Source organism: Neovison vison, chromosome 12, assembly GCF_020171115.1.
Source record: "Neovison vison isolate M4711 chromosome 12, ASM_NN_V1, whole genome shotgun sequence".
In the NCBI taxonomy this organism is placed as follows: Eukaryota; Metazoa; Chordata; class Mammalia; order Carnivora; family Mustelidae; genus Neogale; species Neogale vison.
In genome coordinates, this window is record NC_058102.1 from 69,628,731 (window position 1) to 69,644,846 (window position 16,116).

Genomic DNA, 16,116 nt, shown 5'->3' on the forward strand with positions numbered 1-16,116 from the left:
AAAGTGGCAAATTGTGACAGTTAACATTGTGTATATTTTTTTATATAGTACTGTAGAATAGTTGTGAACACCTGATTTTTAGAATAAAGTAACACAAAATTCAGGCCCTGTATTTAGGTCAATCTAAAAGTAAGTATGTACTTAATAATAAGTGCTTATTAAGACCTGAATGTTAAAAATTATCCAACATGTTTTAGTCTTACTTGGATTTTTATAAATACAAAGCTTTACAAACATAGAATGAAAGTTGGTGGTGGAAATAAGTGAAAGGAAAAAATGTTTTTATGATTTAGCATCTGTAAAGATTCTGGTTTTTTTTTAATACTTTTTTTTTAAGATTTTATTTATTTATTTGACAGAGAGAGATCACAAGTAGGCTGAGAGAGAGGGGAAAGCAGGCTCCCCGCTGAGCAGAGAGCCTGACATGGGGCTTGATCCCAGGACCCAGAGATCATGATCTGAGCCAAAGGCAGCGGCTTAACCCACTGAGCCACCCAGGCGCCCCTCAGATTTGTTTTTGATATGGCCAGTGAATCCCTTTCAAACTAGCCTCTGTATTTTGACCTGTCTTCATCAGATTCTGAGCTCTTTCTTATTCTCTGGCACAGTGTGTTCCAGGTTCATATTGTCCTTTCCCTATCTTCACCTGGGATTCAGCCATTTGTCCAAGGAGTCCCAATTCCTTTTAGTGGGGAAAGGTATTTAGAAATTAAGACCCAGATGTTAGAGGGGTGCCTGACTGCTTCCGTGGGTATGATTACTTTAAAAAAAAGAGACGTAAATGTTAGATATGCTTATTGCTGCTGGGGTGTCCCTTCTTTTAGACCCTTTTCAATGGACAAAACTGAGAAATATATTTTATTTAAAAATCATGAATTTCTTCTTCCTCACCATCCTCCATTATCTTTTTCTCCCATGGTGGAAACCCTAGTTCTACCTTGTATACATTTCATTGTTAAATATCAGACAGCTGTTGAAATAAAATGATGTCAGTCTTCAATCCTGGTTCTTGAAGTATTATCTTAAATAATACAGATTAAGTGAATTAACATTAGGTTAGTTTCCATATTTGTGGAATTGGGATTAAACATTTTTCTCCACTGACAAAAGTAGAGATCCTTTCCATTTTCAAAATATTCATAAACCACTTAGGAAAACACCCAGGAAAAGATTGAGCTCTTTGGGTACATGAAAATTAAGACATCATTAACAAAAATACAGGGAGACTTGGGGAAAGTATTTGTATCATATATTCATCAGGAAGCTCTCATATATAAGTTAGAAAAAAACAAACATCCAAATGAAATAAAAAAGAGGCTAAGGATATAAATAGACAACCTATCCATCAAAAATAAATAAAACAGGTGACATACAAACATATAAAAGATACTTCATTAATACAGAAATGCAAGTTCAAAACAGTAAAGATTTGCACTTTGATACTGGCTAAGATTATAATGATAGGGGTGCTGGCTGGGAGGGGTATATAGGCAAGTATACTCTTTATGAGGTAGTGGAAGTGTACCTTGTTAGAGAATTTCTGGAGTTCAGTTTGGCAATATGTATCAAAATGTAAACTGCATGTTCTTTGACCAAGTAATTTTACTTCTAGGAATTTATCCCAACAATTCCATTGGATAAGTGTTTAAGATATGTAATACATAGGAATGTTTCTTGCAGTGTTGTTTACGATTTTTGAAAATGGAAATAATCCACATGGCTACCAGTGGGTAAAGTAAATTATAGTATATCTATACAAATTATATACTTGTCAAAAAGATTAGGTAGATCTGTCTGTACTAACATTGAACAATACCCATTGTGAAGTGAAGCTGCATCATAGTATATTGTGTAGAGTGTAATTCTTTTATATAAAAACTGTGAATATGTACATAAAATATGGTAGTTCAGTCAGACTCATTCTCTGTAGTTTTTGGTTTTTTAAAATGAGTTTTTTGGTTTTAAAAAAACAAAAAATGAGTTTTTGGTTTTTAAAAAAGTACACGTTTTGAGAGGGAAAATTAAATACTCTTTTTTGAGGGAGAAAAGTCCCTAACATATTATCTACCATTTGATTGTTTCATATTTACTTTCTTCCCCCTTTTTAAAGCCTCAACAGATTGAACAATGCAGAGGTATCTTGGATAAAGAATTTGGTATTTGGCCAATTAAAGAAGAGCTGAGAGAAATATAATGCAAAACATGAAGATTCTATTGGCATCTGTAATTATTAAGATTGGATCTATACTCGATCCTGCCTCACATTCTGACCTTGGCATCAAGTGATAATTTATGGCAGAATGCCACATGATTTCAGTGGTTACAGATGTATGCTTAATATATCTTTATTTTCAAAATCTGTTATGCAAATTTTCCTTGAGTTTATTCAGATTTTTGAACCAGTTTTATCTCTTGCAAGTAGTTTTTTTTTTTAAAGATTTTATTTATTTATTTGACAGAGAGAGCGAGCGCGCATGCGTGCGAGCACAATCTGGGGAGCAACAGGCAGAGGGAGAGGGAGAAGCAGGCCCCCTACCAAGCAAGGAGCCAGATGCAGGGCTGATTCCAGGACTGTGGGACCATGCCCCGAGCTGAAAGCAGATGCTTAACCAGCTGAGCCACCCAGGTGCCCCACTTGCAAGTAGTCTTAGGCTGAGATTCAACATTCTCGTAATTTAAAGTATTCTTCATTTAGTAAAGAAATTTTTTTTTAAATTTGTTTTCTTTATTTTTACTATTAATGAATATCTTAATCAAAACTTCTGTCATGAGAACAAGCTCTTTTAACACCCTTGCTGCCTGATTAAAACAGAGATCCTTTGTAATCTTCAGAGCTTTAGCTCTCCTTCCCTGGAGCTTGTCCAGCGCTATTATGTTTATTTTGAAATATGGTGATTGATTTTGCAAAATGTAGTCCAAGTGTAGTTGTTCAATAATCTTACAAAGACAGGATACTACTGTTGCCATAGAGTTCATAGTAACCAGTGGCCTGGCTCCTAAACTTTTTGGGCTGTAAGGGCATGTGCAATGTAATATATAAAATCATGCAGTTAACTTGTTATAGCACTTTTATAAAGGATTTTCATAGTCTTTACTACTAACCTGTATACAGAATCCTGTCTGGTATTATTTACTAGCTTTTACCACTGAAGGAACAATGCCTTCCAGTACATGAGACATTAAGTAGTTTGCCTGCACTCACACCACAAGTAAGAGGAGTTCTGTGGCTGCCCATAGATTGAAGATTCAGGAGTATATCTTTAGCCTAGATTTCGGTCCTGAGCATGAGATCTGTATAGCAAGCTGCTTCCAGGTCATGGCCATCAGAACAATCCTAAACGTGGAATTCGACATACCCCAAATTGAACTCATCTTTTCCTCTACTCTTCCCCTTCTGTCCCTATGCCCAATCAGTAAACTACCGTTAAAAAAATTGAGATATAATTCATATAGCATAAAATTCATCCTTTAAAAATAAACAGTTAGTAATTTTTAGTATATCCATGAAGTTATATAACCATACATTTTTTTTTTGTCACCTCGAAAAGAAGCCCCTTACCCATAAGCAGTCACTCCCTAGTCCCTTTTGCCAGCTCTTGGTAATGACTGTGTAATGTCTCTGCGGATTTGCCTATTCTTCATATTTCATATAACTGGAATCCTGCAGTCTGTGTCTTCTTGTGTCTGGCTTCTTCCATGTAGGATAATGTTTTCAGGGTTCATCCTCACTGTCACATAGTTCAAAGTTTCATTCCTTTTTATGGTCAAATAATACTCTGTCATGGATAATACCTTACTGAGTTTATCAATCAGTTCATGGGCATTTAGATTGTCTCCTCTTTTGGGCGATTTTGAATAATGTTGTAAACATTTGTGTATACTTTTTTGTGTGAACATATATCTTCAATTCTTTTGGGTATATAACTAGAAATAGAATTGCTAAGTCATGTGGTATCTTTATGTTTAACTTCTTGAGCAGCTCTCAGACTCTTCCACAGTGTTCGCAATATTTACATTCCCACCAGCAATATATGAAGTAGTTCTGCCAATTTTACCCAATAACTGTTTCTCTAAACTAATGTTCTCTCCCTGTCTACTACTGTTGCTGCCTTCAGGTTCGGTCATTTCTTGTAATAGCTTCCTAACTCATCTTGCAGCCTCCAACCTGCTCCCTTTCTGTGATTTTTCATAATACTAACAGTGAATCTGGTAAATCTGATGTTTCCTTCCTACTTAAAAATTTTCCACCAAAAAAAAAAAAATTTTTTTTCCAGTAATTTAGTATAAGATGAAGTTCCAAATTCCTTAATGTGGCATAAAGACCCTCCATAAGCTGACGTCTGCTTGATTGTCCAGTTTCACTTCTACTTACCTAAAATCCCTCTTAGTTAAAGTTTTACTGAACTTCTTGGTTCCATGTACTCAACATATGCTTCATGTTTTTATGCATTTTTTGGCTCCTTACTGCCAGGAGTGGCCCTCTCCTCACTGTGTTTCTGAACTCCATTAGGCAAAGTTGATCTCTCCTTCCTGTTAGCTACCATTGTATTTTGTCCTGCATGTGGTGTTGCATTTATTTCATTATATTTTAATTATTTGTATACCATATCTCTTCTTCCAGACCTAGTTCTTTGAGGTCAGAAACTTTATAACTCCTGGTGTAGTATATAACAGCTAGTAGATGTATAGTAAGTATCCCTAAGATGCAAGGGAGAATGGACTGAGAAAGTGGGAATGAACTAATAATAAGCTTGGGTTTAGATCTTCCAAAGTCCGTGTTTCTTTCCTCCTATAATTCTAACATCCCTGGCTGTTATACATGATTCTAGCTGTTTTTAAAACTAACTGTCTACAACATCCTTTGATGGCTTACAACCAGTAGTGGGGAACATACCATTCTATGATGGATTCAAATAATTTTTTGGAAGAATAACAAAATGCTTGAGCATTAAGAGAGTAAAAGTTTCTCATTTTTTTTCTATAGGTGTTATTTATATTTAGCAGTACAATGAAAAGTACTTTTGGCTCTTAATGCGTTAAGAAAACCTAACAAACGGGTGCCTGGGTGGCTCACTGGGTTAAGCCACTGCCTTCGGCTCAGGTCATGATCTCAGGGTCCTGGGATCGAGTCCCGCCTCGGGCTCTCTGCTCAGCAGGGAGCCTGCTTCCTTCTCTCTCTGCCTGCCTCTCTGCCTACTTGTGATCTCTGTCTGTCAAATAAATAAATAAAATCTTAAAAAAAAAAAAAAAAAGAAAAGAAAACCTAACAAACATCTCAAAAGTAAATCCTCAAATAATACTTTAGCTGACATTTTCAGCAGTCCTATTCATATTTACAAGAGTATCTAATGGAATCAGCAGCATGAAGATGGAGATTAAATGGGATAATGCTTGTAATATGCTTATTACAGCATCTGACAAACTTTTTGTTGTTTACTGTAGTATCTTCCCACGTCAGGGTTTCACTGCCTGAGTTGAAAAACTAAATTGAGTGTTAAAAGACGAACATTCTTTTTTTTTTTTTTTTTTAAAGCCAATAAATTTTTTTTTTAAAGATTTATTTATTTATTTGACAGAGAGAGATTACAAGTAGGCAGAGAGGCAGGCAGAGAGAGAGGAGGAAGCAGGCTCCCTGCTGAGCAGAGAGCCCGATGTGGGACTGGATCCCAGGACTCTGAGATCATGACCGAGCCGAAGGCAGTGACCTAACCCACTTTTATTTAAGGAGTTTTTACATGTGATTCCTTCCACTGCCAGTTACTGCTCATCACCATAGTTCCTCCAAAGTTAGAATCATAATCTTCAGAACAGCCCTTTTAAAAAGAACTTGATCAATCCACAGTCGTCACTGTCACTCCTTGCCAGAGTTCTTTCAGCTGGGTTTCTTGCATCTCCATTTGAATACGGACACACTTTAAGAACTCCCCACCTGTAATCTTTGGGATCCAATGTCTTTACTTCAGGGCCCTGTTTAGGGTCTGAGTGTGGATCTGCCTGGTTCTCAATTTCAAACACCCTCTAAATATGAGTTCAAATCATATTCACCCCTAAACTATCATCCTAGAACTGTACAGATTATTGGGATACCCCAATACCTAAGATTTAAAAAACATAACTATTAGGTCAGAGTTTTAGCAGATAATGGTAAGTGTCTTGCAGTTCTTTCCCACAGATCTAAAACATAGTTCTGTGAATAAAGGAAACCACACAAATACTCTATGAGGCGTTTCCAACGATGCAGGTCTACAGAAAAAGCCCCATCGGGATAGACCTCAACAAAAGACGAACATTCTTAAGTATTGGTTACTATAAATTGTAAAAGAAAATTGACAGAGTGATGTCCTGGTCAACAAGTTTATCTCATCTTGAATGATTTAGTCTTCAATTTCAAATTCCTTTAATGCGTCTACAGATATGTTTCTTCACATAAAACAACACTTAAAGGTGTGGGGTTTTTTTTCCAGTTAATTTATTTTTTAGTAATCTCCAACCTAATGTGAGACTTGAACTCATGGCCCCAGGATCAAGAGTCACATGTTCTTCTGACTGAGTCAACAAGTGCCCCCCCTTAAAGGTGTTTTAATAAAGTGGAAAACACTTTAAAAAATTATACAGGTCAGTGAAAAAAAGATGGAAATTCCAGGTGATGGGAATAAATGTGGAAATACAGGAAAAAAAAGTAACATTACTAGTCCTCAAAGAAATGGATATTAAAATAATAAGAATTCTTAATAAGTTGACAAAATTTAAAGAAAAAGAAAAATATAAAATTATTGTTAGTGAGTGGTGACGAAATTGGCACATTCTTTTTTATTTTTATTTTTTTAAAGATTTTATTTATTTATTTGACAGAGAGAAATCACAAGTAGACGGAGAGGCAGGCAGAGAGAGAGAGAGGGAAGCAGGCTCCCTGCTGAGCAGAGAGCCCTATGCGGGACTCCATCCCAGGACCCTGAGATCATGACCTGAGCCGAAGGCAGCGGCTTAACCCACTGAGCCACCCAGGCGCCCGAAATTGGTACATTCTTAATGTCGTATAGAAAATTAGTATAATGAACATTATGTATGCACCAACCAGCTTTTTCATATCTTCACATTCTGCAATATTTGGTGTAGATCCTTTTTCTTTTTCAAGATAAAAATTTAATACAGTTGAAAGCCCCTGTGTTCTCTGTAGTCTTACTCTCTTTCTTCCCAAAAATGTTTTAAAAATTTTCTCATGTTTTTATATTTCTACATTAAAGGTTTCATATTCTATAAAACTTGCTTGAATACATTTGTTTAAATACTCTTAATATGGGTGCCTGGGTGGCTCAGTGGGTTAAAGCCTCTGCCTTCGGCTCAGGTCATGATCTCAGGATCCTGGGATCTAGCCCCACATCAGGCTCTCTGCTCAGCAGGGAGTCTGCTTCCTCCTCTCTCTCTCTGCCTGCCTCTCTGCCTACTTGTCGTCTCTGTCTGTCAAATAAATAAATAAAATCTTTAAAAAAAAATACTCTTAATATATTATCATTTTAAAATTTACATCTTCATTGTTTTAATATCATTTATAGTATCTTAAACTTGTGCTTATTTTTGTAAGACTGTTGTAGTGTATGCATATATTTATGTTGAATGGGTTCATTCATTTATTCATCAGACAGTACCGGTTGCCTGTGGTATTCAGGACTTTACACATAGGGTGTACAGTGAGCAGAGCAGATGTGAGCCCAGCTCTCAGGGAGTTCACAGCATAGTAGGGCGTATACGCTTAAACTGTAGGTACAGATAATTTTGTGAAGGAAATACAGAGGTGCTGAAGAAGACAGGGAAGTTCTTTGGATTTTATTTTTAGAAAGGAAGGGATGTTATTAGAAGACTTAAAGCAAGCGAGTGATATGGTCTAACCAGTGTTTAAAAACAGTCACTAGCTGCTCTGTGGAGAACATATAAGAGTAATAATGGGGATCTCTGTTGTAAGCACTTATAAGAAATTGCATGAGACAAAACAGTTGTCATAGATGGGGGTGATGGTGGTGGTGGATGCTTGGATGTGAAGTGTATTTTGAAAACAGATAAATAGCACAAGATTGTGGGTCACTATTAAATGCTTATGTAATTTTTTCTTTGGAAGACATTTTAGGATGCCATGTTTAGTATATCTCTGCTATAACTATCATTTTAAAAAAAGGTAAACCATGTTTCCTCAGCATCGTTTACCAGAAGTAGCATTAGTTTCCAAGGCTATGAACATTTGTATGATTCTTGATAAATGCTGTGATTGCTTTCCAGAAGGATTATGCCTGTTCATTATATCCCCAGAAATCACTCTATCATGATTAAGTTTTGCCAGCATGGTATATTTCTTTTAGAAAAGTTGTTTGTTGTTTTTAACCACTTCAACAAATTAAAAAACAGCACTTTAGCCAGGAGTAAAGAAAAATACATGGAATAACTTTCCTTCTAATAATGTTATACTGAATTAATTTAAGTGGCTTTAGCCTTTTTTTTTTTTTTTTTTTTTTTTGCATAGGATGTTAAATAACCTATGTACCCAATCCAAAAGTTCATTCTGTTTGAAAGGCTGGAGATAATACTAGTTAGAAATTTAAGGTGTTGGGACTCCTGGCGGGCTCAGTTTGGTAGAACATGGGACTCTTGATCTCAGGGTTCTCAGTTCGAGCCCTACACTGGGCATAGAGCTTACTTTAAGAAAAATAGTAATAATGTCTTGACCTTTTCTTGCTTCATTCTTACCTAGTTTCATTATACAATCTATGTGTATTTGAATTGGCTGGGTTTTGATAATCCGTACTTTTTCAAAGTGGCGATTTTTTTTTTTTTAAGTATAAAAAGAATAACATACTGAGATTACTTCAGATTTGTGAAGAGTTATTAGCTTAGAGCAGAGGTTGCCAAGCTTTTCTGCAGAGGACCACATTTTCTGTAAAGGTCTTCATCACACAATCTTTGCTTTTTTTTCCTAATGTTGATTTAAAAGCCCCAAAACTATTTTTAGTTTATGGGCCATGTAAAAACAGGTGGGCAGGATTTGGCCTGTGGCCAGTAGTTTGCTGAACCCTTATTTAGACTCTAATCCTGGGAAGGAGTCTACATTGTTCTAAATTTTTTCTACTTCCATTTACTTCTTCTTTTTTTTTTTTTTTTAAGATTTTTATTTATTAAAAAAAAAAAAAGATTTTTATTTATTTATTTGACAGAGACTGAGAGAGATCACAAGTAGGCGGAGAGGCAGGCAGAGAGAAAGGGGGAAGCAGGCTCTCTGCTGAGCAGAGAGCCCTATGCGCTGCTCTATCCCAGGACCCTGAGATCATGACCTGAGCAGAAGGCAGAGGCTTAACCCACTGAGCCACCCAGGCGCCCCGACTTCCATTTACTTCTTTTCTTTCTTTCTTTTTTTTTTTTTCTATTTACGTCTTTTCTTATGGCTAACCAGAAGTTAGAACAAAATCTTTGTATGTCATTTTTGTTGTGCTTGCTTTCTGTTTTATCACCACACCTGTCTGTTCTTTTCAAATTAAACTGTGCCATTTAATACGTTGTTCTTATGCTTTTACCAAGTTGCACTGCCTTTTTATGTGGCTCAGTGATTGCACTTCTAGGAATGACTCTAGTTAGAATTCACTTTGGAAATACTGAATTTTTAACCTAAATCTGTTATTTCTAATCAGGGTATTCTACTTATTGCTCTTAGGTTTAGATTACCTTTTTTCAGTAACTGAGTGTGTGACTCAGAACTTTGCTGGAATTGTTTTAGAGTTTAGAAGGGAAAAGATAATGGGAATGTAATGTACTGGTCAGTAGGGACTGTTTTCCCAGTTTCTTAGTTCCTTCATGGAAACATGTTATGAAATATACACAGAAAATACTAATATTCCACATTATATACTTTTGAAACACAACGTGGGAATTCATTGAGGTACATCTTGGAGGTATTATATGTGGGTAGATGGTAAGTAATCCCTGGGCTCCGGAAAGTATGGTCTTTAATTTCATTGATGGGAGAAAATCTTAGATGTAAAAACTAAGAAAACTAACAACTATAAGGTTAACTCAAGTTAGCATTGGTAAGTGAAGAATGTGAGGCAGCAGCAATAGGTAAAGAAAATCTTTGGTCTATAGCCACACCTAGGTAATGAATGGATTGACTCTAAGACACTGTACTTTGCTCTCAATTCCTGCTCTTTCATCATACTTCAAAAACACTGGTTTTCTTTTCTTTGCTTTGCTTTTTTTTTTTTAAGATTTTTATTTATTTGACAGAGATAGACAGCGAGAGAGGGAACACAAGCAGCGGGAGTGGGAGAGGGAGAAACAGGCCTCTTGTGGAGCAGGGAGCCCAACGTGGGGCTTGATCCCAGGACCCTGGGATCATGATCTCAGCCGAAGGCAGACACCTAACAACTGACCTATCCAGGCACCCCTGATTTTCCAATTTATAATATACAGGAGTTCTTTCAAGTAGTTAAGGGAATAGGTTAAAATAATAAAATGCTAATCAAGAACCTAGATGTCCATCAACAGATGAATGGATAAGGAAGATGTGTATATAGATATACAATGGAATACTATCTTGCCATTTGCAACAATGTGGATGGAACTAGAGGGTATTATGCTGAGCAAAATAAGTCAGTCAGAGAAAGAGAGTTATCATATGATCTCCCTGATATGAGGAAGTTGAGAGGCAAAGCAGGGGTTTTGTGGGGTAGGGGAGGAAAAATGAAACAAGATAGGATCGGGAGAGAGAGAGACCATAAGAGACTCAATCTCACAAAACAAACTGAGGGTTGCTGGGGGGAGTGGAGTAGGGAGAGGGTGGTTGGGTTATGGATATTGGGGAAGGTATGTGCTATGGTGAGTGCTGTGAAGTGTGTGAACCTGGCTATTCACAGACCTGTACCCCTGGGTCTAATAATACATTATATGTTAATAAACAATTAAAAATGAAATCTTAAAAATAAAATAAAATGCCAATAAAATATTCAAATCTTTAGTAAAAAGCTTCTTTTTAGAAAATAAATAGATATCCTTCTTTTATAGACAGTTTGGAAAATTTAGTTTACTTTAAAAGGTAAGCATGAGATCATAGTCTAATATGGTAGTTTTTCACACTTTTAAAAATTAAAATTCTTAGAAAGTACTTAATATAGCATTAAGTACCCAAAAAATAAAAAGAAGAGATAAGTTCCTTATTTCTTAAATTAACTATCTACCAAAAACTTTCCCTTTTAACATTTTGATGTATATACCACCAGTTCTTAAGTATATATACTGATACATTTGTATAGATACATGTGTATATTTGGGATCATGCTACATATAAATCTTTGTGTTCTGTTGTAAAGATTTTTCAGGTATTTTACCAAAACCATGGTTTTTTATTTTTAATTTTTTTAAAGATTTTTATTTATTTATTTGACACAGAGAGACACAGTGAGCAGGGAGACACGAGCAGGGAGAGTGGGAGAGGGAAAAGCAGGTTTCCCACTGAACAGGGAGCCCAGTATGGACCCTGGACCCTGGTACCGACCTGAGCCGAAGCAGATGCCTAATGACTGAGCCACAAAGGCGCCCCCAAAAACGTGATTTTCAATGGCCATTCTTTTTTCTTAATGATAGGGTGGTCTATACGGTAATTTATGAACTAAGGGCACTTTAATACTACAGCCCACATGTGGAACAATTAGGAAGTGTCTTTGGTTTACACGTTATATCCATTTTCAGCCCTGCCTCTTATCCCAGGACTTCACATTACACCATCCCTTTTCCTTATTTTTTGAGTCCTGTTTTGGCAGAAAGTACATGAAGACTTCTAGGCGTAAGTATTAATCAAACGTTAGAGGAAAATCAGATTTTCATTTTAAGATTCTATAATGCTACCCACTCCCTTTCCTTTTATTCAGTCTTAGAGTTGCACAGTCTCTTTAAGATATCCATCTCTTTCTCCCCTCTTGCTCCCCCTTTTATAGAGGCCTCATAGAATTTGCAGATAAAACAGTCATGCCCTCTAGAGTTATCCTAGTATCTCTCTGGCTGTTAGATATTGTTTCCAGGATTTCAGAAATGGATAAGGGCATTAAAATCCTCAGTATCGACCTTTCTCTTATATATTCTTCTGACTGTAAGTAAAATAGATGCATGACAACTATTTGTAAATTGATTTTTCTTGTCATTCTAAATCATCGTGAATAATAGAGTTGCTAGAGCTATCCCATTTTTGGAGTAATTATTTTCTTTCATAGAGCATTTGTGTCTTTTTGTTAATAATATGAGTACTTGCATCATTTTTTTTTTGCATAACACTTTCTTGTAAACCTTTTTTTAAATTGTAAGATATATACATTTATCTAATGTATCTTATATATCATTGCAGCCATTCTTACGTGTATAATTCAGTGGCATTAAGTAAATTCACAATGTTGAACAACCAGTAGCTCTATTTCCAAAACCTTTCCATCATCCCAAACTGAAACCCTGTGTCCATTAAACAATAGCTCTCGGGGTGCCTGGGTGGCTCAGTGGGTTAAAGCCTCTGCCTTCAGCTCAGGTCATGATTCCAGGGTCCTGGGATCGAGCCCCGCATCGGGCTCTCTGCTCAGCAGGGAGCCTGCTTCCTCCTCTCTCTCTGCCTGCCTCTCTGCCTACTTGTGATCTCTGTCTGTCAAATAAATAAATAAAATCTTTAAAAAAAAAAAAAAAACAAAAACAATAGCTCTCGAATCCCCTCTCACCCAGTCCCAGGTAACCTCTATTATACATTTTTGTCTCCATGATTTTACCTATTTGAGGTATCTCACGTAAGTGGAATTATAGATATTTGGCTTTTTTGTGTTTCTGGCATAAAGTTTGGAATGTTCTTCCATGTTATAACACATAGAATTTCATTCCTTTTTATAACATATAGAATTGCATTCCTTTTTATGGCTGAATAATATTCCACTGTGTATATGTGTATATGTATTTTATATATATATAATATATATACATTCTGCATTTTGGCTATTCTAAAAAATGCTGCAGTGAACATTTATATACAAGTGTCTGACTTCCTGCTTTCAGTTATTTTGGTTATATATGTAGGAACAGAATTGCTGGATCATATGGGAATTCTATATTTAACTTTTTGAGAAACTGCCAAACGGTTGTTTACACTGGCTGTATCATTTTACATTCCTACCAGCAATGTATAAAGTTTCCAGTCTCTCCACATCCTTGCTAACACTTGTCTTCCTTCTTTTTAAATTTTTTTATTTTTAATAATAACCATCCTAATGGGTGTGAAATGGTAGCTCCTTGTGGTTTTGATTTGCATTTCCCTAATGATGTGTTGAGCATCTTTTCATGTGTGTAATAGCCATTTGTGTATCTCCTTTGGAGGAATCTGTTCGGGTCCTTTACCCAGTTTTGAATTGGGTCGTCTTTTTGTTGTTGGTTTGCATATAACACCTTTTTAAAAGTAAAAGGTGCACCATAATAATCCTATGTTTCTCCCTTCTCAGGATTCCTACAGGAAACAAGTAGTAATTGATGGAGAAACCTGTCTCTTGGATATTCTCGACACAGCAGGTCAAGAGGAGTACAGTGCAATGAGGGACCAGTACATGAGGACTGGGGAGGGCTTTCTTTGTGTATTTGCCATAAATAATACTAAATCATTTGAAGATATTCACCATTATAGGTGGGTTTAAATTGAATATAATAAAATGACATTGAGGAGTAATTACATCTTTCACTTACTATGTCTTTGCTGACTACCATGCATAAATTATCTAAACTGAATTTTAAAATAATAATGAGGTAGGCAATATATCCCTGTTTTACAAATAAAGTTCTCGGGGATTAGAGCAGTTGAGTAATTTGTTCCAGCTAGCATAGATAGTGGTGCTAGAATTGAACTCTAGGCTTGTTTGACTTCAAAACCTGTGCTCTTAACCACTGTACACTAGGGTCACAATGCTTTAAGCTAGAGCCATCATAAAAATGAAAACCATCAACAAAAATATGAAAAGGTAATGGAGGTACCACTCAGATAGCCTTAAAAATAATCGGGTATAGTGTAGAATTTCTTGAAACTGGATAAACATTGGCTTTAGATAGTTAAGAAAAACAATCTCTGAAGTTGTAAAAAAGATTGAAATATTAGAACAGTTACAGTTTGTAAAGAACAGGCAAGTCTGCATAAAATTGACTTTTTAAAATCATTAATAGTATTAAATATAATTTATATTCTATGTCTGAGGGTTTCCAGTTTTCAAAAAAGTGCGTATTAAATATCCCATTCATTAGCTATGTTCTATAACAGTGAGTTAGCCTTGTTAAGAGGTGTAACATTCTAATACATTTCTTAAAGCCCATTTTCTTTGTAGTCTATTAATAGAGAAAAAGAAATTTGAGTGGGTGACAGTATTCTTGTAGAATAGTAAATCGGTGTCAGTATGTTAAGCTATGAAGTTTTCTTAGCTATTAAGTAGAGAAACTAGGAATTTGGACCAGTTCTGACTCTATTGCCTTCCTTTTATTCCCTGCTGTATTTTTGAAATTCACCTAAAATTGTAAAATAATATAATTTTGCCCCAAATTTAGAGTTTATGCACATCTTATTGAAAAAAGTCAACATGTAGAAGGACTTTTAACAGAATAAACCTGTAATAATGTCAACGTTACCCACATAGAAATCAGAGTCTTCCCACTTGGTGCTCTTTTTTTTAAGAAACATGTATGAAAATTATGTCAGTGTTATAATCCATGTTTTTATAAAAACATCTTTAATTCTATACATGCACATTTAATAACATAGTATATGTTTCTAAGATTACAATTTTAAAAATTAGGCACAGCATATTTTTAGCCTAGAATTTTTTCAATATTTCCTGTTTTATCATTGTGACCTACCTGCATATGGACCTATTATACTGTAGTTTTACCATATTTTTTGGTGTTTTATCTTTTAAGAGACATAATAGAAGGAGAAGCAAAGAAAATTTGGTGTGGTTGGAAACTAGGAATTACATTAAATGTCTTCTTTCAGCTATATTTTAGAAGACGGAATTATGGACACATTTTGAAAGATATATTTTGTTACTAATATCTCTGTTATAACTTTTTCTTTCTCCCCAGAGAACAAATAAAAAGAGTTAAAGACTCTGAAGATGTACCTATGGTCCTAGTAGGAAATAAATGTGATTTGCCTTCTAGAACAGTAGACACAAAACAGGCTCAGGACTTAGCAAGAAGTTATGGAATTCCTTTTATTGAAACATCAGCAAAGACAAGACAGGTAAGTAAAATTTTAATAAATATGAATCTATTCCCTGTAAACTATATCAGATAATTTAATTTATAATTTGCTGACATATATTCTGTTAACATCATTCTGAGGGTTGGAAGGCAAGAACATTCATAAATGTACATACCTGATTGTGTAACTGTTACATCATTTAATGTAACTTAATTTTTCTTTCCATAATGCTAATATAGAAGATAAGACAATGTCTGTTTGGTAAATGTTCTCTTAAGGATATGAAAGGGCAGCGTTTTTTAATCCAGTGTCCATGGTATTACTCTTGGCTTTGGTTTCTTTCCACATTGAATATTTCTCTTCAGCTCAGCACATCTTACATTAAGCATTCAAGAAATGTAGGGATTTTTTTTTAACTGTTTTATTTATAAGGTCAAAGAACAGGGGAACAAATACTGATTTCCTATTTTAGAAGTGTTTTGAAGAACATTATGTCATGTGTTTCTAGATTAAGTTTTATTGTATTTGAAGAATTCTATTTTGGTAGAATTTTTTTAAAAAATTTTTATTAACATATATTATTTGTTTCAGGGGTATAGGTCCGTGATTCATCAGTCTTACACAATTCACAACTCTTACCACAACACATATCCTCCTCAGTGTCTGTCACCCAGCCACCACATCCCCCTACGCCCTTTTGGTAGAGTTTTTTTAAAGAAAGATATATTTATTTTTGGAGAAAGTTTTCATTAAAGCAAAAGGATATTTAGAAAGCAAATAGGAATTCTCAGTTATTCATTTACTGTGTTCTGACAAAAATTAATGCCAGATTAACTCTGAATTTTGTTTAAAAAATTATCTTTATTTTTAAAAGCAAC

General features: G+C 35.2%; 1 protein-coding gene and 1 non-coding gene across 9 annotated transcripts in view; one reads left to right on the plus strand and one right to left on the minus strand.

The window, feature by feature from the left end:
* KRAS (KRAS proto-oncogene, GTPase) overlaps positions 1–16,116 on the plus strand; it is a 49,956-nt gene that overhangs the window by 16,944 nt on the left and 16,896 nt on the right. For 4 of the 8 annotated variants that reach the window (XM_044228958.1, XM_044228963.1, XM_044228957.1 and 1 more), the window contains exons 3-5: positions 13,500–13,678; positions 15,118–15,277; positions 15,830–16,006. In XM_044228958.1, the coding sequence (XP_044084893.1) occupies positions 13,500–13,678; positions 15,118–15,277; positions 15,830–15,991 (501 nt within the window). In that variant the 3' untranslated portion in view covers positions 15,992–16,006. Of the gene's footprint in view, positions 1–13,499; positions 13,679–15,117; positions 15,278–15,829; positions 16,007–16,116 lie in introns of those variants that run through there. The other 4 variants (XM_044228964.1, XM_044228965.1, XM_044228962.1 and 1 more) reach the window with 1 other exon arrangement.
* Positions 6,147–6,277, minus strand: LOC122892845. The gene has a single exon (XR_006381518.1). It is a non-coding gene; the product is annotated as a small nucleolar RNA SNORA18 (small nucleolar RNA).